Here is a 25,423-nt window from a genome sequence, read left to right as displayed (position 1 = left end):
ATATACTCCCAACCTACAGATTGTGATTTATAGTAACAATATATTCCTAAATGTTTTAGAATGTCCTTAAAATCTATACATGGGAGAATTACAGCCAAATATTGTTGAATCATTTACAAGCTTTTAAACAAAACAAGATGGGACTCTGCCCAGTAGAACTTGCAGTCAACAGTGGATAGAGAAGTGGGTAGCAGTCACCAGGAAGAAATGCTTATTTTCTACATTTTGTTGTAAAGTTATCAGTTTGCTTTGATATTGGTGAATTATTTTTATGGTTTTGTTTACGCAATAGATTGGAGCTATTTTTCTGCAGTAATCAATGGGGTAGGAGGTGCCCAGCAATTCTCAGCTCAGGACATTGCTTAGTTCATGGGGAGTGGGTTTGACTTTGAACTCCTCCTCTATACAGCCTCTCACTAAAAGACAAGAAAGAACTGAAGTTTTTCTTAGTTTGCCTAGACAGAGTGTTCACATTCACAAGGAAAACAAAGAAATCACTAGAGGCTTTATTTAAAGAAGGACATTCCTATACTCACAGATCCCTCTCTGTAGAGACACATCAAGACGGCAGCTTTGGTTGACTTGTTTCTCATGGAGTGCACACAAGGTATGTTTTAATTATCCATTTTTTTCTTAAATTATGCCTTGTATTCTTAACAAATTTAGAGATTTGAGATACAAAAATATGCCAAATATTTTCACATGTTTTATGTATTTGGGGTTTTGGAAAGAGCTGATTCTTGTACATTTTTGACATAGTTAATCATTTATTAGTTGCAGATATCTAAAGTCTTTTATATCTTGTAATGGGATTAATTTCACATTAATTGTAAGTGCAACGCTAGCGCAATGTGTGATGCGGCCTTACACTCTTCTACAGTGTGGAGTTTAGTATACAATTTCTTCAAATGCTTTCACAAGTGCATTCACACTGAGGAGATTTTCCTAATAACATTGCTGTGATGGGCACAAAAAAAGAGGGGGCCACAATAAGTGGGGGAGCAGAGAAGGCTGCACACTGGGGGGCTATTATAAGAGGATAGGGGGAGCAGAATGAAAGTGTAGCAAAAAAGGAAGGGGGAATTGGATATTGTAAAGTGTGGAACCATTCTAAATTGTGTGTGTGCCATAGAAAAGGGGGCATTGTACAGTGTAAGGGCTCATTCATACAAATGTAATGGGGACCAATATCTGGCCGCACTTTTTGCGGTTGGATATCCATCCCCATTGACGCCTATAGCGCCCAGGCATGGTGCAATGAGCACACGTTGTCGCACCATGAGTGGCGAAATATAGGACATGTCCTATATTTTGCTGTATTACGGCGTCGGCCCTGCGCTCCTCTCCAGCACTCTGACATGTCAATGTAAGAGCCATTAATGTAGGTAATATATGGGTGGGGCAAGGGCATGGTTTAATAGGAAAAGAAAATGTGGGGCGCTTCACATGCCACTCTTGTCCATCTTTCTCAGGGCGTCTCCCCAAGTAACATTTTTTTTTAAATGCATCCAAAACGCAAGTGGGGGGGGGGGTTTCTGCCTGAAAGGCATGCACGGTCACATGGTGTGTTTTGGTTGCGTTTTGAAACGCATTACAGCTGAGATGAGGTGACTTGCCTGATTACCTTACTATCAAAAAACGCAGTATAAACGTGACGTTAACACATGTGTCAAAGCACAAATGTAAATGCATTGTTAACATCACGTTTACACTGCATTGTGTAAATGCAAATGTTAACAGTAATGTAATTAGGCAAATTACCTCATCTGAGCTGGTTTAATGCATTTCAAAACGCAATGTTTGACCGCACCTTAACATGAAAAATCTAGGAGGTATGGATCAGCCCCAACATTTACTAACTGAACTGAAATGACATGCGAGGGTGTGACTGCGAGCGGACCTCCGCTGCACCAGCACAAGAAAGTGCAGCGCACAGGTGGAGGAGCTGTGGCAGCTGGGGGCCCCTCTGCCCGACACTTGCACCTTACTGCTGTGCACAAAGCATCTTTCCAAATGTAATGTATGTACGGTATGGTCAGTAATTTATGGCTGTATACATATGTACTGCATTTGTGAGGAATTCTGTGTAATAGATGTGTGTAATTGTTATTGTACTAGTATGTGGGTCTAGATATACTATGTATGTGTATGCCAGTATGTATTACACATGTGTATAGAGGATACATGTGTATTTAACCCCTTAATGACTTGGCCTTTTTTTGTTTGTGTGTTTTGATTTTTTTTTTTTTTTTTACTCCTCACCTTTAAAAATCTATACCATTTTTTTATTTTCAATACAGGCCGTTTGAGGTTTTGTTTTCTGTGTAACAAATTCCACTTCAAATTCTACTTTCTAGAATAATATTCCATGCCATATACTGGGAAAAAAATATCAAAGTGGTGAAAAAGGCATTTGCACCATTGTCTTGTAGATTCGGTTTTCACTTTGCTCTCCAAATAACATGTTTCCTTTATTCTTTCAGTTTGTACAGTCATGTAGATACCAAATTTATATAGGATATTGTGTTTTTGAGCCTTCTGTAGGGAAAAAAAATCTTAATTTTACCATCTTCTGACGCGAATAACTTTTTTATACTTGCTTTATACGTTATATGGGATACATTCCTGTTTTCTTTGCTGTATGACCATTTGATCACTTTTTATTGAGCCCCCTCCATATTCCTGTAACAGACATGTAACATGCTAGTATGTTACACCTGCCTCCTTTGCACGATAAAAATCTGTATTTAATTATTGGATAGTAGTAGTAATGGCGCTGGTCACATCTAGGGTGGAGGGGGAGCCCTTTTAAGAATCTTGCCTTGGGGCCTAGTGATTTCTAGTTACTCCACTGCTGCACAGGGTTTGGGTCAGTTGTGCCTGCAGAAACATGCAGCAGGTATGACTTTACGATGCAGTCAGACTGCATTCCTACATTCAGGTTTTCTGGTGCAGTTTGTGAAGCCAGTAACAGGTCTGGATCATAAAGGGTGAGAACATGTAATTGAGGCTGTATATATACACACATTTCAATATCTAAACCAGGAGTGGAGGAAACAAAGAGTAGCAGCATCTCTCAGTGAGGGCCTGTTCACACTAATGTGTTGTGTTTTTTAATGTGTTTTTGACACATTCCAAAATCTTCAGCCTGGATCACATGCTGAGGTAACATTGTGTCTCTATTGCATATGCTAAAACGCAATGTTACTTAAGCATGTGTTCAAGGATGAAGCCTTTGGAGTGCATCATAAAACGCAACGCAACATGTGAGTGCGCCCTGAGGCCATTTTCACGCATGGCATTTGTTTTGTGTATCCAAATGCAATGCATAGACTCCTCCTGCAATCACCTTTTGAAGCAAGATTGCATTTGCATCTCATTTACTACAATAGGGGATAGAATTCAGTCCCTGGTCTTGTGAAGGATACACAGATGCATGCGCTGTTATTATCACAGAGAGTAATCAGAGCTGTGTGATAATGAGGCTGGTGCCACAGTAGGGCTTTGTCTGCGTTTGCAAATGCAGACTAAGCCGCACCCACCGGGGCGGGCCACGGCCCGAACGCATCAGTGTTTCTATGGAAACGCCTGCGATCGGGAATGTGTTTTGCGTTAATTTAATGCAAAACAACGGTAGCTCGATCCCCATCGCATGTGTTTCCATAGAAACGCTGATGCAATCAGGCCACGGCCTGATGTTATATTGTACCTTTCATGAGCATCTGCTGTGTGACTAGGCAGTTGCCCAATAGGAGGGGCTGGAAAGGAGCAGTCCCCCCCCACCCTTGGGAAACATGTTACCTCTTCAAATATGAATAACTCCCCACACTCGGGATTGGCTGTAGAGGAGCAGGGGGCGTCGCTAAGCCCAGTGATGGGTGTTTTCATATATTTCAAAAAGGTCACATGGAGTAGCTGTTCCCCAAGGGTGGGGGGTAACTGCTCCTTTCCAGCCCCTCCCATTTGGCAACTGCCTAGTCACACAGCAGATGCTAATGAAAGGTACAATATAACATATCTTTTTTTCTGTAAAACTAATTTTTTATACAAAAACACTTTGGCAGTGTATGTACTATGCTCTGTGGGGACTGGGGGAGTGCTAAAAATGGGTCTCTTAGTGACAGGTTCCCTTTAAGCCTATGGAGTCATAAGAGCTGCCAAAGTTTGACATGTAGATCGACCAACCAGAAATAAAGAGCGGAGGGCTGGACATTCCGCCTCCTTTCTCCCCTCCCCATCTAATGACGTACTCTACACTGATAGGCTGGACACTTCCCCTCTACATTCAATTACATACTTTACACTAATAGGCAGGGAAGATACACACCCCTGATGACATCACGGTATGAAGTGATAAGAGTGGAATGGATCAGTATAGCTCACCATTTCAGCCCCGATACCCCCTGAGGACGCCATGCTAATGGTGAAACATGTCGGGGGGGGGGGGGGGGGACTGTCTGAGCCTTTCTATTTTTAATTAGTGGTGTTCAAGTGTGAGGGCTACTCAGGATCTAGTGTCGTTCTGCAGACTACTGGTCCATACTATTGTGACTACAACGATCAGTGCGAGAATGTGATGTGTGAATGATGTGACTTAGTTTAAAATCAAAGTATGCTGCCAAATGTATCTTGTGAACTTACCAAAGATCTCTAGAGGCAAATAGCTACATCTCACGGAGGCAAACGCTGCATATACGGCTGCAGATAGACCCTTGTGGGTCTCTATTTACAGACACAGACGCTTCTACAAGCCGCAAAATGTGGACTCTTCCATAGTTTACTGGCCGTGCAGTACCACAGTGTGATATCTCTATCACTAAGTCGCACCGCCCCACCAGCTCGCTGTATCAATATTGAACCAATCTATATTGCATCCCCACAATCACCACAGGCTTTTAAATCTGTCTTTTCATGTCAAGGCTCATACATGTTATAGACTCACTATTTGTCTTTTAGTAAACAATGAAATAAAAGTTACATTTTATAGGTCAAAAGGACCTCTTGTGTTGCTTCCCAGCAACAACTGTTAATATATTTGCACCAGCCTAATGGCTCATGCAACTGCGTGTCCATCAGGTGACCATGAACTGATTTCTATCTCCTTGAAGTAAGCTGTCTTTAGCAGAACAGCAAGAAGAGATCTAGAAAACTACAAGGAATTGATACAGAAAGATTGGAAATTGTATAACTTTTCCTAACACAAACCATATGGATTATTTGCTGCAAGTGGACAACCCCTTTAAGGATACATGCATGCGATGTGTATAGGTAAATGGGGTGCAAACAATTGTCTGTGCCATTTGATGGCCATTGAAAATGATTGCCAGGGACAGAAAAATGAGCAGGAATTGGACCTCTATCTAGGTCTTGGGAAGTTGGTTCATGCATGGGGCTGTGAAATCGACAGCCATCTGATTGAGATTGTGTGATAGCTGTAGAAAATACAGCTCACAAACGTCTATTTCTCATTATGTGCAGGTAGAGTTATGGGTGTGTTCACAGGCATTTACATTGCATCCACAATGCATTTGCATTAACATCAAACTTATGTAAAAACAATAACATGATGTTTACATTGTATAAACACAATTGAATTGCCTTTACACTTAGTTAACAAATGACACAAGCAAGTGCGCCATGTTTATGATCTGTGACTGCAAAAAAAAGCCCTGATGTTTTAACATTGCTTGAGAAAACATAACAAAGTTTCCCATCCTCATCAGCGTATAAAAAGGACCTGTCATCAGTTTTTTTTTGTGGACCCATAGACTTCTATTGCATTCCATGATCAGTCAAAAACAATGGACATGCTTCAAAATGTTTTGCGTGAACAACGGCTCCTTAAAAAAGAAAACATTGTGAAAACGCCCATTGAAAACAATTGCTCAGTAAGGCATCCATAAAAAAAAAAATCACTAAACCATGGATGTGAAAAACAATGCCATTGTGAAAACTCCGTAAATATCCTCATCCATTATGATCTAAACCTGTTTTTCATCTTAAAACTGCACGAGATAACGTGAAATACAGCCTCAGAGGTCAACCGGCCAGGTGAGTCCCCAGAACTGCCCTATAGGGCAAGGTAATCATGATTGCTTTGTCTATAGAGTTAAAGAGCCAAACACGGCCAGGCTCCCGCAGTGATCACACGGACTCTGCTTCTGAGTCTGGTGATCGCTAAAATGTACATGTCGTTAAACTACTTTCCTGAGATGTAAATATAAGCCTCCTGTCTTTTACCTTATCAGCCAGACATTCCTTACCATAAAATGGCTGCAGATGGAGGGTCATGTGATCTGTAACTGTCCATAAGCAAATTCCCTGACCTTGATCTTATATTCAGAATACTATCATAAGGTCCTGGAAGCGCGATTGTTCATGGACAGAGAAGCTCACATGACCCTTCATCTGCCAGTGCGGAAATCAAAGTTTTTGTAACATCCACCACCAGGCCCTAGCCTTTTCCTGTGGCCTGGAGGCAGCCGGGGCCCAGAATACCAGAGTGGCTGGCTAGTGCGGCCTTGGGCACACTGTGGTGATCGTGCGTGGTATGGTGACCGGAGGGCTGAACTACAGCCTGGTAGGTCTCCAGCATGTGGTGTGTGCAAGAAATATGGAGGGAGAGGCTGATGCAATGGTTTCTCCCTGGGGCAAGCCCTGAGGAGTCTGTACGATGAATCCCTGGATGATGGATGGGGACCCCGTGGTGACAGGCAGCCTGGATCCAACTGTTAGATGGAGGCAGCAATGTGTAAATCAACTTAGTTATTTATTAAACAGCAAGCAAATGCCAAACAATAGCAGTAGAGCTGGTGAGCTGGTGGGAGATAGCTGGTCTGCAGGAAGGTTACTCTCAGCCTGGTGGTAACTGCAGGCTGGGCTGGTAGGGATGGAGCTGAGGCCAGATGGGGACCTCAGTTCTGGGGCTTAAGTCTCCTGACTTGACCAGCAGCCTGAGGTACCTCTTCTTCCTGGTGGTGGGTCTAGAGCAGTGGTGGCTAACCTATGGCACTGGTGCCAGGGGTGGCACTCCGAGCCCTTTCTGTGGGCACTCAGGCCATCACTAGAGAGGACTCCAGGTATCTTCCTGCAGTCCCAGACAGCCCAGAAGTTGCTGTGCACAGAGCTATAATAAAGTGACAGTTCTACCTGGGACTACTGGAGGGAGTGGGAAGGTGTGGGCAGATCTAGATTATCATTGTAGCTCCGACTATGGGACCCTGAAGGGAAGCTACAATGATCATACAAATTTCTTCTATTTTCTGCTTTATCAGTGTCCCCAGGGAGCTGTGACAGAGCAGGGAGTATAAATCACTTTGCGATAAAAAAGTGGGTCTTGGTTGTAGTATGGGCACTCGGTCTCTAAAAGGTTCGCCATCACTGGTCTAGAGGGCAGCTCTGCAGGAAGCTGCACACCGGACATGCTTAGTTATCTACTGACTGGATTCCAAGATCATGTGCTCCAGCCCACTAGGGGTTTATATACTCCCTTGGTCAGCTGGTAGCACTCTCCAATCAGCTTCCAGCTTGCCTCACAGTATCACAAGAAACATCATTGGACAAGAACATTCCACAGTTTTAACTCTTGCCTTCCCGGCAGTGGCTACAAGCTGCAATTACGAAGTTTTAAACGTTACAGCTTCTGACATGCAGAGGGCCACTTTTGCAACACCTACCTAACCCTTTGCATCTGCAGAGGTGTTGCATAGGCATCCCGTGGGCTGTAATAATAAGTGTAGGGAAGTGCGACTATATTGGTGAGTAGGATGGCTCTTTGCAGTTGCATCCATAGTCACGTGAGCAGTAGGTGTAAACAGAGTGTAATTGTGGCTTATGTGTGTGTGACGCTGTAGGGATTTTCCTGACATTAGGTAAAACTGTTCAAGTTCATTCCATAAATAAAATCTGTTCAAAATGTTATTAGTATCTAATGTTTGGTTGAATTGAAAAGATGCAACATAAAGGGAGACTATTGTAACCGTCATACCCCACAATATGGCATGGGCACCACTACATGACCTGGGAAATCTGTCCATGATCATATGGTATCACAGCTACTTCACTCAGAAAGGAGTTGATACAGAAAGTATATTGGAAATTTGTTGAACTTTTTATTACACTAACAATTTAAATTATTTGCTGAAAACCGACAACCTCTTTAATCCTTTCCCTGACAGCCTTTTATGGAAATTTTGTTGGCCAGAGTAATTTTTACATGTACAAATAAAACTTAAATGACAGCATAAAGAACTGTACTAAACCGTATAAAACCTTTAATTTTAGAAGCAGACTCTTGTCACATTTTCAAATTTGCAATAAAGGAAACCTACCATGATGAATCTACTATCAGAAGTAGATCTGTTAGTATATTTTTCCTGCTTGTCTCTGCCCTAATCTGTAATTTGACCCCTACCATTAGAAATGAGATAGCTCGCTCGGATACCACCACCTCACATTTTGGCAGCGGTGGCCATACATGTGCTATAGAGTCCTGCCTGGCCACCAGGATTCAGCAATCATTACCACAGGGCGGATGTGGGACATGTAGTAACCCCTGGACATTTCATATACAAAGACACTTATGTTTGTCAGTCTATGGCCTCAAGCTGAGGCCATTTAGCTTTCCCATATATCCCATGATGCCTTGTGTTCTCTTTTAAAGTAATTTAGCATTAAATCCATTTAGTTTCCCACAAATAAATCCACTGAACACTGTGCAGTGTACATACAGGATGTATAGGGTGACCAGCCTGGCAACTTCCATCACATGGAGAAGCAGAGTACATATAATAAGTGGAAGAAATCCAAGTACGCCAGTTACATGAAGTAATACAGAAAAGTAGAGACCAAGAAATCAGGGAGACATGGAAGGCAAAGGCCTGTTTGTATCTTAATGTACGTCCCTGTGTATATTTACGCATAGGTACAACGTCCAGTGTCCCGGACTTATATTAACTATACAAGCTATTTTATCCCAGGAGTACCTGGGGAATGGGGCATAACACGGACACAAAAAAGTGTAATGAGATAAAATGCAAATTTAATTGACACATATATATATATAGCATAAGTACAAGATTAAAAAACATTAAATTCATATGGGGTTACAGTAGTGATGCAGACTAAACACCGGCACCCCGGCAAACTCAGGAGCAAAAGTGACATATGTTATATGTAGAAAACGCTCGCGCCAGATAGGGACAAGTGTTATAACCGATAGTATAGATTGTATGCTGTCTAACTAGCCCTTACCAGTTAAATAGGGTAAAAACACTCTGGTGTCCTGCGATGCCTGTGGACATAAAAATGAGAAATTTTATCTTAAATTCTGAACCTCCAAACAACCTAGAAAAGAGAGATGATGCATAAAAAACCATGCCGATCTAAAGCAGACATTTGGAAAATGTTAGTTATATAGTAACTTGAGTGCTGTGACCCAAAAAATTAAGAACTTTGAAAATAAAAACAGAAAACATTCTCAAAATATCCTGGATATGTTAAAGCGTTACAAATGTATAACCCCCAGGGCTAATAAAAAAAAAATCTGGATTTGTTCTAAATCCCTAAAATGGCATGGGCCTGAAAGGGTTATTAACCCTGGAATCTAACCTTATTGTTAGGATCAGTGGATCCTCTGGACCACCGCGGGAGGTGGAACTAGCCAACACCTGGGACTGGAGTCTAGCGGCACCTGGTATTCACCAGAGCCCGCTGCAAAGCGGGTTGGACTTGCTGCGGCAGGATACCACCAGGTCGCTCCCAGGTGCGACTAGCCCGCCGTGACAGCCGAGGTCGAGGTACCTTAGTGGATGACAATCTCGTAGTCAGGTCCAGGCACAGGGTCAAGCCAGGCGGCAGAGATGCAACGTCAAGTCCAAGTCCGGGGTCAGCAACAGGAGGTCCAGGCAGGTGGGAACGGGAACAAAGGCACACGGAACACAGCAACACGGAGGAACTTGGGTAACACGGCAACACAGGATTTAGGAGCGGGGACTCACAGGAATACACAGGAACGCAGGAATACACCGGAACACAGGAATACTCGCTTGGAAGCTTTCTCTAAGGCCATGAGGCACAAAGATCTGGCAGGGGACACAGGAAGAGGCAGGATTCTTAAAGGTGAGGTGTTCAGCCAAGTGCACCAATTAGCGGTGCTCTGGCCCTTTAAATTTTCGTCAGGAGCCGCGCGCGCGCCCTAGGAGGCGGGGACGTGCGCACGGCAGTCCGGGGAAGAGCAGGAGCCGGGAGAGGTGAGTGAGGAGACCGGCCAGCAACGGGGGCACACTGAGGAGCACGGATGCGCCCGCGATCCGAGACAGGGATCGCGGGAGCACCCTTGACACTTATTTAATTATCCTTTATTTTAGCAATATTTAAATTAACTCCAGAAGCTACTGGGGTGTGTAGTAGCCTGGCCAGGCGCTAGGAACTAAGGCTAGTACCCACCCGAGTAGCCTCTGCAGTTTATTTATATATTACTAAAATAAAATAATAAAGGAAACCTACCATTTCAAATGGTAGGTTTAAGCTGTAAACACCGAGCACCAGCTCAGGGTGAGCTGGTGCCGGTGCTTAGTTTCGTTTTTAAACTTTTATAGCAGAAGCCGCTTCGGCGCTGCGCGCGACCGTGCGCGCGCAACGCCTGCGGCATTTCCTATGTAGGCGCGCGCACGATCGTGCTCACGCAGCGCCGAAGCAGTTTATGCTATAAAGTTTAAAAAGTGTTAAAACCGCGATACCGCGGTTTTAACACTAACGAAACTAAGCACCGGCACCAGCTCACCCTGAGCTGGTGCTCGGTGTTTACAGCTTAAACCTACCATTTGAAATGGTAGGTTTCCTTTAACAAGTTAGGTTAAGTTCCAGGATTATTAAATTACAGATTGAGGCATAGGCAGGCAGGAGGAATCTACCATCAGATCTACTTTTGCTGGTAGATTCCTTATGGTAGGTTGCTTTCAAAGAGTTTATAGAAATGGGAATCTTAATGCAATACTGATTAAAACTGTAATATATTATAAAAAATTTATAAAGATGTGTTTTGATGGCAAAAAAATGAGCCCCAAACTGAAAATTAGCTTCACACACATATTTCATCTAGCAGCTGCTTGATGGTGGAGCAGACCAGTGTTCACACTAGTACATGATAATCAAGCTAACAACCAAACACTAGTCTGAGTAATGTAAGGCAGGGTCACACTGGGAGTAACAGGATGCAGAGTGAGAGGATGGTTGAATAAATGTTGCTGAGGTTGGAAACAGATTAACAAAGATCTAGAAAAGCACAAGCAAAACAAAGAACAGGCTGCATTAACCAGCAACATCTTAGGGAACTGGGATGAATACAGATACGGCACTGGTTAATAGAGGCATAACTAGGAAAAGCAGGGCCCCAAAGCAGACTTCTGAATGAGGCCCTCTTCCCCTTAAACATGATATAAACCATGGTACCTACATTTATTAAAAAGATATACATTAAGTTACTAGTCTTCTAAATCCCTATACATGATATGGTACTGCATAACCCCTAAATCCCTGTACGTAGTACGTAAAATGGTACTGCATAACCTTAAAGGGAACCTGTCAGCAGGATTTCAGTTACCTGATAAATGGCAGCTGCTGCATGTCCCATTATACACAGCAAAACATGTATTTGTCCAAGATTATTTTTGAGAAATCACATTTAGAAAAGGTACTCATCTCTATTCAGCTTCTGGGACCCAAGTCATGTAATGTTTCAAGCAACAGAAGTCACGGAGTCATTATTGAACACCTGCAGGGCCGTAAGGATCGCGCTTGCAGGGTATGCGTCTGCGACTGGGCCCATTGGATTGGAGGGGTCCGCGGCTGTCAAGGTTTGGTATTTGAGCTTTCTTCCTGTGACAGTCGCGAGGCCTCCAGTGTGAAGGAGGTAAATCCATGGTCTCTTGCGCTGCTGCAGCTAAGGAGCTGCCAGGGTGCTCCAGGCCCCTTTTGGCTTATGCTATGGCAGAGCAGGGAGTAATACACCTAAGCAGAGCTGGATTAAAAGGTATGCACTGACCTCTTCCATATGATCAACTGTATCGGCATGGAGACACTGAAACAGTTGAGTTTTATGCAGCACAGGGAGGGAGCCTTATTAAACATGGATCTTGGGGGCTTAGCAGTTCACAAATAGGGGAGGAGAGGTCTAAACACAAATGTGTTAGAAAGCAACTCCTTCTGTGCTTATATAGTGTTTCAAACCAGTATTTGAGGAAAATGTCTGAACACAGCCTCGGAATTTAGTTTAGGTATGCATTATGAAGTTTTGCAGTATGCAAGGTGTACATTACGAGGCTCTGCAGCATCTCAGGTGTGTATTATCAAAACAACAACGAAGGGCGGCTCAGTGAGAACAGGATCCAATCCAGTGGGTGCAAACTAGTGAGGGTCTGGCCCAAGACACGAACGGTACATCAACGATAGAGGAAATAGCAGCACTCTGTTTCCAATTCAAGGATTTTATTCACATGTGGGTACAAAGCAATGTTTCAGTGTTAACAGTGTTACACAGCGGATTTAAATCCCCCGCAGGATGTGACATCAGTAATGATGTTTAACAGTGTATATAGATTCATAAATATACATATTACATACATACCAGATCATAGACATAACACGGGAATTGTGTATTAATATAGCAATGTGAAAAAAATAACAAGGGAACATTCACCACCATGACCCGGAGTCTCCCGTTTGTCATGGTGCCGGGCTATATATAGCCCGGCACCCCTGAGGACGCCATCGTTTTGGCGAAACATGTCGGGGGGGCTATTGTACTCTTTTTAGATAGCATTGAAGTGGTGTGTTGGGATCAGTTGAAATTGTCCTATAATTGTTAGGTAGTGAGATACAAAATATACAGATAGGGAAAGATCTAGTGGATATACTAACTAATGATGACTTGGATGTCAGCCAATAGTAGCATCCTGCTACATTAGTGACCATATTCATAGCAACTATGTTGCAAAACTAACGATAATATCATTGATTCAGGAAAATCTACTCCCTGGCGACACCTAGTGGTCCTCCCTATACTGATTCGGACGATAGACAATTTCACTCTAACTGGACTCATTTAAAAACAATAATAAATCCCACACCATGGATCTGTAGAAATTTTAATTGTGTGTTTCCAAATAGGTTGAAATAATCCAACCAAGACCATTCTTATTGTTTAAACACATTAAAAGTTAAGTTTTAGACCAATGGGTCTCAGTGAGGTCCCCAGGGACCTTTTTTGTGAATAATTAATGCTCGTGTATGGACCCAGTCACACAACATCCACGTTCAATATTTACCTGTATGTTGTCACACGGATAATACGGTTTGTTTTGGCCCGTCGTTGGTTGGTCTGTAATAAATCAATCTTATCGTTTTTTGACTCTTTCTTTATGTTGAGACACCAGCTTTATGGGATAACCCCCGGAGGTAAATTTGTCTTTTGTCGACCCGTGCTGGGTCATCTACTATCCTAGTACTGTCATACCTTAATAGGTTATTACGGCCCGTGGGCTTTATAAATAAATCCAATCTATCTATAAAGCTCATGGATCGTAATAACCTATTACGGTATGACAGTGCCCAACCGACACAAGCTATGCAATCTCTTCCTTACAGTCAATAAGCAACACGTAGAAGAAAGTAACGGCACTCACCCACTTGTTAGAAAAGTGTAATATACTTTATTCAGGTGAAGAAGCATAAAATCACATGCAGGGAAAAGCAAGCCTTGGCAATGGCAAGGCTTCCTTACAGTCAAATGGTCAGAGTACGCAGGATAGTAAATGACCCAGAACGGGTCGACATAAGACTTAACGAAATGTCTGACAAATTCACCTCCAGGGGCTCAATAAGATTGATTTATTACAGACCAACCAACAACGGGCCAAACCGAACCATATACCCTGTGGGACAACATATGGGTCACACAGTTGGATTGTCTCCCAAGTGATACGAAAACACTAGTCCACGTTGTCAAAATATCATTATGGCTCAGTGAATTACAATTGCCCCTCTTATTCTCACACAGTAGATCTAAGAATCTTAGAGACCACCTGGTGAGACGTGACATTGGCCTCATTGTGACTAGACCAAACCTCCCAACGCTGCTAAAACTGGGTTGTTTTCCATGTTTTTTTACCGGCAAAAACTACAACATTACACACCATGTAACGCATAGATCTGATCATGTTATCTGCATTTTAACTTCTCCTTGCCATAAAATCGACGTTGGGGAAACCACCACCGAATGTAGATTTACATTGAACAATCATCCAATCAACTATAAATACGTCTAAAATTGACTTACCTGTTCCCCGACATTTCTCCGAGACTGTACACCGCTTACACCAGTTAAAATTTTGCATTATAGACCATGTCCCACCCCTAAGGAGAGGAGGTGACAGACAAAGGGTCTTGAAACAGCGTGAAACTATGTTTGAACAATCTTCTATGAGTTTGCCTCTAGTTACTAACCATCTATGCGCCACCTACATACTTCATTGTTTTGTAACATACAAATAAAAACACCCATGAACAATCTTTTTCTGTACTTAAATATGATCGTTTTTTCTCTTTTTCTACACAGATCATGTGCCTCACCTTGTCAAGAGACACTCATACCGATACGCCCCTTTCAAATATGAAATACCCTTCTCCATGTATAATATCTTTCTTATTTTGTATAGTATTCCCGATTTTCTTTTTTTTTGGCCCCCTTTTTCTAAAAAAAAAAATATTTTTGCATGCCATTTTGCTACAGATGTGAGTACTAGTTTTGGTGTTACAGACACTACTGGAGGTATCTCACCTGAGGAGGACGGCTCAGATGGTACCTAGAGGTCCGCCTGAACAGAGTCGGCTTGTGGGTGATCATACCTGGTGGACACTGTGAGTATGATTCACCGATCACATTATCGACTTCGGTGCGGTCACTTCCTTGCTTCCTTTACTAAGAATTGTGCTGCATACTTTTATCGGACTTTGCAATGTTTTCGGGATTTGCACGGCTTGGACGGGTATTTAACTGGGGTAGTTTTTTTTATTGCAGCTGCGTTGGCTTTCATGCGGCAGAAATTTTGGGGGGGGCGGGCCATTGAATGATCTGACTGATTCAGACTGAGCGCGGGATTTAACTTTCAAATTGTGTTGCAAGACAGAAGGTAAACTCCGGCGCAACTGAAAGGAAGCACGATCTTAGTGAATCAAAGGCACAGTGCATTATCGTCGGACAATTTCGGGGAACTCGAGCGCATGGGTAAGTAAATGTGCCCCAGTATATACACATACTTACAGCATATACACACATACATATACCATATACCAGTGGTGGCGAACCTATGGCACGGGTGCCAGAGGTGGCACTCGGAGCCCTCTCTGTGGGCACCCAGGCCATCACCCAGGTCACCATTTAGGACTCAATACCTTCTCCTGCAGTCACAGGCAGCCCAGTACGTGCCATGTTCAGCGCTATTTTAAAGTGACTAGAAGTGCAGGAGGAGCAATGAGGTGCTGACAGAGCTGGATTATCATTTTAGACCCTTCTCCAGACCTGTGATTGATCCTGTTAAGGGACCTTAGAGGAAACTACAATAATAAACAGAATTTCTTCTTCTTTCTACTGTATTGGTGTCCTCAGGAAGCTAATACGTTTTGGCACTTTGTGAAAACTATGTGGCTTTTGATTGTAGTTTCGGCACTCAGTCCCCAAAAGGTTTGCCATCACTGCCATATACCATATAAACCCAATAGCCCAGATGGCGGGGCCTCCTAACACTGTGGGCCCGATAGCAGCTGCTATGGCAGCTACCCCTGTAGTTACAGCCTTTCTCTCACTCCATTACTTAAAAAAGATCACTCAATGGGGCACATTTACTTACCCGGCCCATTCGCGATCCAGCGGCGCGTTCTCTGCACAGGATTCGGGTCCGGCTGGGATTTAAGATGGTAGTTCCTCCGCCGTCCACCAGGTGGCGCTGCAGCGCCGAAAATAATCTTAACGCCCCGGAATGCACCATCCCATAGAAGGTGAAGGTGAGCGCTCCCCAAGCGACACATGTTCGGTTTTTAAATGCGGCGGTTTTTCCGAATACGTCGGGTTTTCGTTCGGCCACGCCCCCCCGATTTCTGTCGCGCGCATGCCGGCCCCGATGCGCCACAATCCGATCGCGTGCGCCAAAAACCCGGGGCAATTCATGTACAAGCGGCGCAAATCGGAAATATTCGGGTAACACGTCGGGAAAACGCGAATCGGGCCCTTAGTAAATGACCCCCAATATGTCACAGAGTGCACTCAGATTGTGCTGGGTAAGAGAGGGTTAATCACATTAATATAAGTTCTTGTTATCTCCTTCTAAAATGTAGCTAAAGATAAAGTCCTCTTTGCACCACATGTGTAGTTAGTTTTTATGCACCTGCACTTTGTATGAATGAAAATGTATAAAAACTGTATATGGTAAGATGTGAATGGAATATATATCTCCCTTGGTGTCCTCAGGCAGGGAAGATAGCAGAAACACACTGCTTTCTTTAACCCCTGCCCCAGTGCTGAGCTGGCATTGGAAATCAGTAGGTGTTAGCGGTAATCTACGGCTAATATCCCCGTGTTACACCCAAGGTCAGAGCGAGCTCCGATTTAGGGTGTTAACCTTTTAAATGCCTCAGTCAGGGCAACTGCAGCATTTAAAGGGCTGCAGGGAGATTCCCTGCTCAATTGGCCCTCCCACCCCCCAGCGGTTTTTGGTGGGGTACCCATTGTTGCTATGGCAACCACAGAGTCTGAGATAAGACCTCCGGGTTGTCTATTGTAAGCTCCTATAACATACGGAACCTTACAGGCAGTGTGTCAGTTAATAAATAGTTAATAAAATCTCATCAATAAGCTTAAGACCCACCAAAATTATGTATTTGTAAAATGCATTTAATCACGCAAAGTATAAGTCCTCGTATGTCCAAATTGCCAAAAAATAAAGATTGTATGGCCAATAAAAAGGTACAATGCATTATCTGCTCTTAATGGCGCAGCTCCCCTTCAATGCTCTGGCATGCGGCTATACAGCAGGTTACCTGTGGGGGATTGTTATACTCGGGAGAGATATGACAAAATATAATGTTCATATACAATAACTACAAATATATAATACATATTAAAAAGCAGTTGTGAGAGGGAACTAAGGCACTAGATGGCAGCACTGGACAATTTATATATACATATTTTACCTAAAGCTACAGTGTGTATAAATTAAATTACATATACACACACTATACCTGTATTATACAAACAGGTAAATTAAGCCAAATGAAACTATACTATACTAGGAGATTGACATCAAGAAATACATTCAAAATATATTTTCATAGACTGGACATTTTGGGAAGCAGAAATGCCTAAAATGTTTATTTTATTTGTCCATTTATATATGAGTACAAGGAAAGTGTGCTTTGGAATTTTTACTTTATTTTTATTATATATTATATATTCTTTATTATATATTTTAATTTAATATTATTTAAAACTTTTTTTTATTTTTTTACTGTTAAGGATTAGTTCAATGTCATGTACAGCCTGGCAGTGCTAATTCTTGTCCATTTCAGCCTGTGATCTTCACAATTATGCTATGGGTTACTGTCTTTCCTAGTTACTACCAATGCTAGTATTTTAATTGTGCCCTAGTTTTGCAAAACCTTGTGACGTGCAGGGCTTGAACCACGCTGAACCATTACATTCAATGGCCTTTTTCATACATGCGTTTTGCATGCTCACATGTGGACAAGTAATAAGAGCTCTAGGGATGTAATGGATGAAACAAATTATTTAAAGGTGTTCTGAGCTGAATAAAAGCATTTTAGTGTTTCTTTTATGTTGATTGTTCGTTGCAATAGTTTTTATATAGTTCAGGTGCAAATTTTATTGTGGCATTATTTCTGCAAAAGTACAGTATAAGTGGACATTTGTGTGTGGATTTACCCCTTTTTTCTTATGTTTTAAGACTAATGTTCTGTGTTTTTTTTTTTTTCAGAAAAATCGGAGAAGAAGCTTTTAATAGATGTGGACTGTGGTACTGATGATGCCCAGGCCATTATGATGGCAATTGCATCTCCAAATGTTACCATTTTAGGAATCACATGTGTTGGAGGAAACACTGATTTGGACAATGTCTGCACAAATGTGCTGCGTGTCCTTAAATTATGTGCTCGCTTAGATGTAAGTAATGTAATAATTTCTGCATATGTCAACACATACAGTTTATATTTATGTATACATTCATGTATAAACTATTCCCAATGCACAAATAACCTGGACATTGTGGTGAGAATTAGTGAAGATTCCTGCACTATGACAAACACAGTGGCTTAGTGGTTAGCACTACAGCCCTGCAGTGCTGGGGTCCTGGGTTCAAATCCCAGGGTCAACATCTGCAAATACTTTGTATGTTCTCACTGTGTTTGCGTGGTTTTCCTCTGGGTCTTCAGGTTGCCTCCCACACTCCAAAACATACTGGTAGATTGATTAGATTTGTAAGCCCCATTGGGGACAGGGTCCGATTTGGCAAGCTCTGTGAAGCGCTGCGTAATAAAGAATTATTAAAAACATTTGTTTCCTGTTGCTCAAAGAGCCTCAATCTGCTTCTGTGCAATTAGAGTAGATTTTCATTAGTAAGGCTCGTTTTGCATGAGTTTCCTCAGAGTGACAATTCCATCAAATTCAATCAGTTTCAGAGTTTTAGTTTGTTTTTATTATCTCGGAGTTCAATGTGTTTTGATGCATTCCCATAGACTTCTACAGGGCAATTTTACATGCCTTTTAAAAGAAAATGAATATCAGAAAAAGACCATTTAATACAATGGGACAGTATTCAATACAAATCCTGGAGGACCAATACCAAGCTACATGATTACAGGACGAGAACCAAGCAGACAGACATCCTTATGTTGAAGCAGAGTAACTGGTGTTGGATGATAAATGTGACGTACTATAAGACCGTCTCCATAAAGGCTGACATCCTAGGACAGTGGTGGCGAACCTATGGCACTGGTGCCAGAGGCGGCACTCGAAGCCCTCTCTGTGGGCACCCAGGCCATCACCCCAGAATGAAGTTCACCAGACAAAACTCCAAGAATCTTCCTGCAGAACCTTCCTATAATGATAGATGAATTTGCCCTCCTCCTTTCAACTGGGTTGGTGTCCTTGGGAGGCTGAAGGATTGAAAGTTGTCAATGAACAAGGAGAAATAAATTACTGCTTAAATTGTTGCGCTGGCACTTTGCAATAAATAGGTGGCTTTTGGTTGAAGTTTGGGCACTCAGGCTCTAAAAGGTTCGCCATCACTGTCCTAGGAGAAGATAACACAGTGCAGAATTGTGAGCTCATGGTTAATGCCAGCACTTGCTGTAAGTCTGGTGACACACAGATGACTTCTTTGATTGGAGAAAACATTGTTTGTTTTTCTTCAAGCTGGCTACCTTGTCAGCTTCTTCTAGCCACAGATTTAGCAACACAAAAAATATTAGTACATTTTTAAAACAAACAATACTGTCCTCTCCCGTAGAGGTAACTATTATGCCCCCACAGTTGCCAATATAGTTCCAGGGACCTAACAATATCTTGACAATAATAAGCCTCTATATATTTTTGTAAAAAAAAATAAATAAAAAAAAGATCAAAAAGAAATGGTCTATGGAAGGAAGGAACCCCTAAAGGGTTAATGACGAGGTCTCAAAAAATCTTAATGACCGGACATTTTTAGCGATTTCATGGATATAGTATTTTAAGGACCATAACTTATTTTTGGAGTTGTTTGAGCCATTTTTTTGACAAATGTTATTTTTATTTGGGGTTTAAGTTACAAAAGCACGGATAGACCCAAAATATTTAGGATGGTTGGGAGGTTAAACATGGCTGACTAGGGAGAGTATAGCCTTGTTGATTTGGCTTGATTCATGTTCTGGGTGCAGTCACATCCTGTATTTTATATACTTAAAGTCTTTTGACACCTATAGAGGATCATTTGGTGTATACTATTTGTCATATGTTTAAGTATGCACTTGCTAAATTTGACGTTATTCTATCAAAATGTGTTATTTAACAGGAAAATGGCCTGTGTTTCTGTCTATTTATATATAGAATCCAAATGTATCCCAATGTATCTTTCAGGCTGAGGGGGGACCCTCCCCTTTCCATAGAAAAGCATTGGGTACGGGTCGTAACAAGAGGGAAAAATAGGACATGTCACATCTTTTCTTCGTGTGCAAAGTGGCACGGTGCCGAAATGCCGCCATTGCCGTCTATGGAGGACGTATGTACGGCCGCAAGCTTGTGGCCATACATATGTCCCCCATACAGTAGTGTGAATGTAGCCTTATTGTGTACTAAACTGTTTCATTTGTGCTTTCTCAAAACATTTTCTGAATCAATTAATCTTCTGTTGTTTTTTTTCTTGCACACTTTATGTGATTTCTTTAGGATGAGAAAAATCTTAACCTGATTGCAGTTTACTATAACATTTCATTGATACTGACTACTGCTTTTCTATCAGTGGGTGGAGTCAATGCTCCTAGGAAGTGTTCATATACAGTAAAATAGTGTTGCTGTTATTGTTAATACATACATTTTTCTCCTTGGTTTTGCAGATCCCTGTCTTTAAAGGTGCAGAAACAGCTATCCTAGGGCAAAATATCCATGCATCATATTTTCATGGTAAAGATGGTCTAGGGGATGTACCTGATGCCAGTGCTCCTGGTTTGGAATTAATTCAGAAGGAACATGCTGTTGATGCTATGAAAAGATTTGCATCTGAGTATCCTGGCCAGGTGGGTAAAAAGGCTTGGGTATGATAATATGTGACTGGCTGCCCACTATTTCATCATGCAGGAGTTACAGAATACTAGCCACTGAATACGCTACTGAGAAAAAGAATAATTGGCGATCTTAAAAAAGCATCTGTGTGGTCAAAGGAATTAAACAGTGGAAAACTGTACTTCTGCACTTGGTATTTTATAAAACACTGGATAGTAAGAGATCACATGACCCTCCATCTGTGTCCATTAAATTTCGAGCTGATGACGTCAAATGATGACCTAATATCCTGCCACTCACCCCCCCACCACCACACATAAATTCCAAAAACAAGAGGTAAAGTGCCCAACCCCTTTAAAATGTGTCAGAATTATTAATAGGTTTGTCTCATGCCCCAGGGCTGGGTCCTCTGGGTCAGCTATAATGTATTCCAAATGAAAGTAGAAAGTCTTTGCCCACTACATATGCTCCTTTCAAAAGTGGCAAGTAGGTTGCAAAATGTCAAGAAATCCCAAATGTTTGCCCAGTCATGTCATGTAGCTAGGTAATGAACTTTTGCATGTCTTTTTAGTGTACAGAGAATGACATACAGCAGTGATGATAATTACAGTGCAAACAATATACATAGTTTTGCCATTGTATTTATTCAGCTTGTTTTTAATTGCAGATTTCTTTAGTGGCTACAGGCCCATTGACCAACTTGGCTCTCGCAGTGAGAATGGACCCCACCTTTCCCCATAAACTTAACAGCTTGTACATAATGGGAGGAAATATGGAATGTAAGTCACAATGTATTGCCTGCACACGCAAGTTGGATACAGTGTTATGCATGTCTTAACTCCTAAACACAGAGGCCCTTTTGCGTTTTAATTTTTCATTCCCCACCTTCCGCACCGGCAAAGAGCTGTGTGATGTTTTTTTTTCTGCGTAACAAATTGCACTTCATACTGACAGTATTTAATATTCCATGCCGTGTACTGGGAAGCTGGAAAGCGGCACGGTGGCAGAGTGAGTAGCACTTCTGCCTTGCAGCACTGGAGTCCTGGGTTCGAATCTCACCCAGGTCAACATCTGCAAAGAGTTTGTATGTTCTCTCCGTGTTTGCGTGGGTTTCCTCCGGGTACTCCGGTTTCCTCCCACACTCCAAAAACATACTGTTAGGCTGTTTAGATTGTGAGCCCCATTGGGGACAGGGACCGATTTGACATGCTTTGTGCAGCGCTGCGTAATCTGTGTGCGCTATATAAATAAAGAATTATTATTATTAAGAAATTCCAAATGCAGTGAAAATGATGAAAAAACGCATTTGAGCCGTTATCTTGTGGGCTTGGATTTTACGGCTTTCACTGAACAGTCCAAATGACATGTCTACAATCACGGGGATACTAAATTTATATCTGTTTTTATAATGTTTTCGTACATGTACAAAAAATAAAACCTGTTCAGAAATTTTTTTTTTTTATTTTGCCATCTTCTGGTGCTAATAACTTTTTCGTGCTGCGGTGTACAAAGTTGTGGGTAATGTAATTTTTGCGACTTTTGATGCTTTCAATTCTTCTATTTTTAGGACTGTATAGCGTTTTTGATTTTTTTTTTTTTTTTTTTTTATTTTTCAAAATGGCAAAAAAAGTGGTATTTTCGTCTTTGGGCGCTATTTTCCATTACTTGGTAAACGCAGTGAAAAGCCGTTATTATATTTTGATCAGGCATTTGTTTATGATTTTTGCTGTTTATTTATATGACTTTTAGAGAAACCCCCAAAGGTACTTTAACCCTGATTGATCCTACCATATACTGCCATACTAAAGCTAATCACACATTGTAATTAATGGGTTAAAACAAGACAGTATCGGGTCTTCAGGAAGACCCGAGTCTGCCATGGCAGCCTATCGCTGTCCCCGATAACGTCACAGGGAGCGACTATCTTAATCAAGTTGGTGGCGCCCATCGCGGGTTTTACCAGTAAGTGTTTGCTGCATTATGCAGCAAAGGCATACTAGCTATGGAGAGGGCTCAGCCCGTGAGCCCTCTCGATTCACCCGCAGCCGACACGTGATGTACTACTACCTCACGTGTCAGTAAGGGGTTAATAACCTGACCCTTTTTGCTTTTTGTTTTCCAGTTTTGTCACTTTCCATTAAGTTTTTATATTTTCATTTACAACGCTGTATGAAGGTTTGCAGGACAAACTGTATTATCTAGTGTAAGTATTTAATATTCCATGTAATGAACTGGGAAGTTGGAAAACAATCCAAATGATGTGGAATAGACAAAAAAAAAAAAACACTGTTGCAATATTTTCTTACTGGCTACGTATTTACGGCTTTCACTCCTTGCACCAATTTACACCATCCCCTGTTCAGGTATTTTAATGTAAAATATAGTATGACAGTGGATCAAATATTTTTTTTATTACCAAACCAATCCCCCTAAGGATCACCATGTTTATATAAAATAATTTTAGCATTGACATTGCCTTTTTAGCACGAGGAAACACTACGGCTGTTGGCGAATTCAACTTCCTTGCAGACCCAGAAGCTGCCTACATTGTCCTCAATGACTACTTGTGTACAACTTACATTGCCACTTGGGAGTTTTCATGTCGTCACAAGCTATCATGGGTAGGTAGTGTATATGTCAGTGTTTGTAAATGTAATATAACCTTACAACTGGTCCCACTTTTATATTATATGATTCTTTATCTATTAGGTTTTGAAGCCCACAGATATAAATTTTTAAAATACATAATATTTGATGTTTTGATTGCACAGGATTGGTATGATAAATGGATCAATATGGGGACTGAGAAATCTGACTTTATAAAGAAGATCTATGCCCACAGCTTGCAGTACTCCAGGAGTGAGAAAGAAGAGAAGGCTATAGTGGATGGACCTGGCTTTGTCTCCTGTGACTCGTATGCAATGGCTGCAGCAATTGATGGCAGTATAGTTACCAAAGTCATTGAATGTGCAGTAACTGTGGAGCTCTCAGGAAAATTTACTCGAGGAATGATGGTGCTGGATTTAATTGACGAACTTAAGAAAAAAAATAAGGTCTTTGTGATAAACGGTTGTGATATGGAAAAGTTTGTATTACTTATGGAGTCTGCAGTCAAATAAGTAATTTGAGTATAATGTAAATGTAAACTAAGTTTCTAACCCATAATATACTTTATATTCCGTTGGCTACTTAGAAACTACTGTTGCATCACACTTGGTTATTACGTTTATGGTTCCACTTTTGCTTTCCTCACTTTTAAATAGTATTAAAGTGGATATTTCAAAAAAGTAGTGCCATTATTGATTTCTAGTTTATCTCTCAAAGTGATGTTAAATATTTTAGAGCATACATTATGTAGTATGAAATTAACCCATGTAGAAGGTAAACAGATCTGATCATATATTAGCTGTTGGAAATTATTGGAAACTGGGCTACATGTTTAATTATCTCTTATCAGAGAAATGTATTCCTTTCTCCACTTAATTGGGCTCCTTTTATGTTCCTCCCTTCCATATGATATGAATATCATTCTGACATTGGAACACCTCTCCCCTTTGCTAACAAGATGATTAGGATAATCTTTATATAGTGGCATCATATTCCATAGCACTTTACAAATCATAGGGACATATACAAATACAACATTACATTACAGAGTACAAACAGTCATATAGAACAATAGGAGTGAGGGCCCTGCTCGCAAGAGCTTACAGTCTATGAGGATGAGGGGGTGATACAAGAGGTATAAGAGCTTTTATAATGGTCAATCCATAGGGAACAGAATAAAATACTACCAAGTCCCTTTAGGTCCACAGCATAAACTCTTCATAAATACATGTGCAGACAAAATGAAATATCTTGGACAATGTTTTTTTTACACTTATTATACCCATCTGCACCCATCTGCATTAAGAGGCAAACCATCCTTTGCCACTCCTCTCCCTACTCAGATATACACACACCGGCCATTTTATTAGGTACACCTGTCCAACTGCTCGTTAACACTTAATTTCTAATCAGCCAATCACATGGCGGCAACTCAGTGCATTTAGGCATGTAGACATGGTCAAGACAATCTCCTGCAGTTCAAACCGAGCATCAGTATGGGGAAGAAAGGTGATTTGAGTGCCTTTGAACGTGGCATGGTTGTTGGTGCCAGAAGGGCTGGTCTGAGTATTTCAGAAACTGCTGATCTACTGGGATTTTCACGCACAACCATCTCTAGGGTTTACAGAGAATGGTCCGAAAAAGAAAAAATATCCAGTGAGCGGCAGTTCTGTGGGCGGAAATACCTTGTTGATGTCAGAGGAGAATGGGCAGACTGGTTCGAGCTGATAGAAAGGCAACAGTGTCTCAAATCACCACCCATTACAACCAAGGTAGGCAGAAGAGCATCTCTGAACGCACAGTACGTCAAACTTTGAGGCAGATGGGCTACAGCAGCAGAAGACCACACCGGGTGCCACTCCTTTCAGCTAAGAACAGGAAACTGAGGCTACAATTTGCACAAGCTCATCGAAATTGGACAGTAGAAGATTGGAAAAATGTTGCCTGGTCTGATGAGTCTCGATTTCTGCTGCGACATTCAGGTAGGGTCAGAAT

The 25,423-nt window shown here is 41.6% G+C and overlaps 1 protein-coding gene across 1 annotated transcript; it reads left to right on the top strand.

The window, feature by feature from the left end:
• Positions 1-383: 383 nt before the first annotated feature.
• LOC140134084 (pyrimidine-specific ribonucleoside hydrolase RihA-like) lies at positions 384-24,083 on the top strand. Its single transcript, XM_072154727.1, has 6 exons — positions 384-607; positions 18,045-18,229; positions 20,656-20,835; positions 21,489-21,600; positions 23,306-23,442; positions 23,593-24,083. The coding sequence occupies exons 1-6, from the start codon at positions 592-594 to the stop codon at positions 23,938-23,940; spliced, it is 978 nt and encodes a 325-aa protein (XP_072010828.1). The 5' UTR covers positions 384-591; the 3' UTR covers positions 23,941-24,083.
• The last annotated feature ends 1,340 nt before the right edge of the window (positions 24,084-25,423 follow it).

Source organism: Engystomops pustulosus, chromosome 5, assembly GCF_040894005.1.
Source record: "Engystomops pustulosus chromosome 5, aEngPut4.maternal, whole genome shotgun sequence".
Taxonomy (NCBI): domain Eukaryota; kingdom Metazoa; phylum Chordata; class Amphibia; order Anura; family Leptodactylidae; genus Engystomops; species Engystomops pustulosus.
Note: the sequence above shows the minus strand (reverse complement) of the source record. Positions and strands in the feature narration are given on the sequence as shown.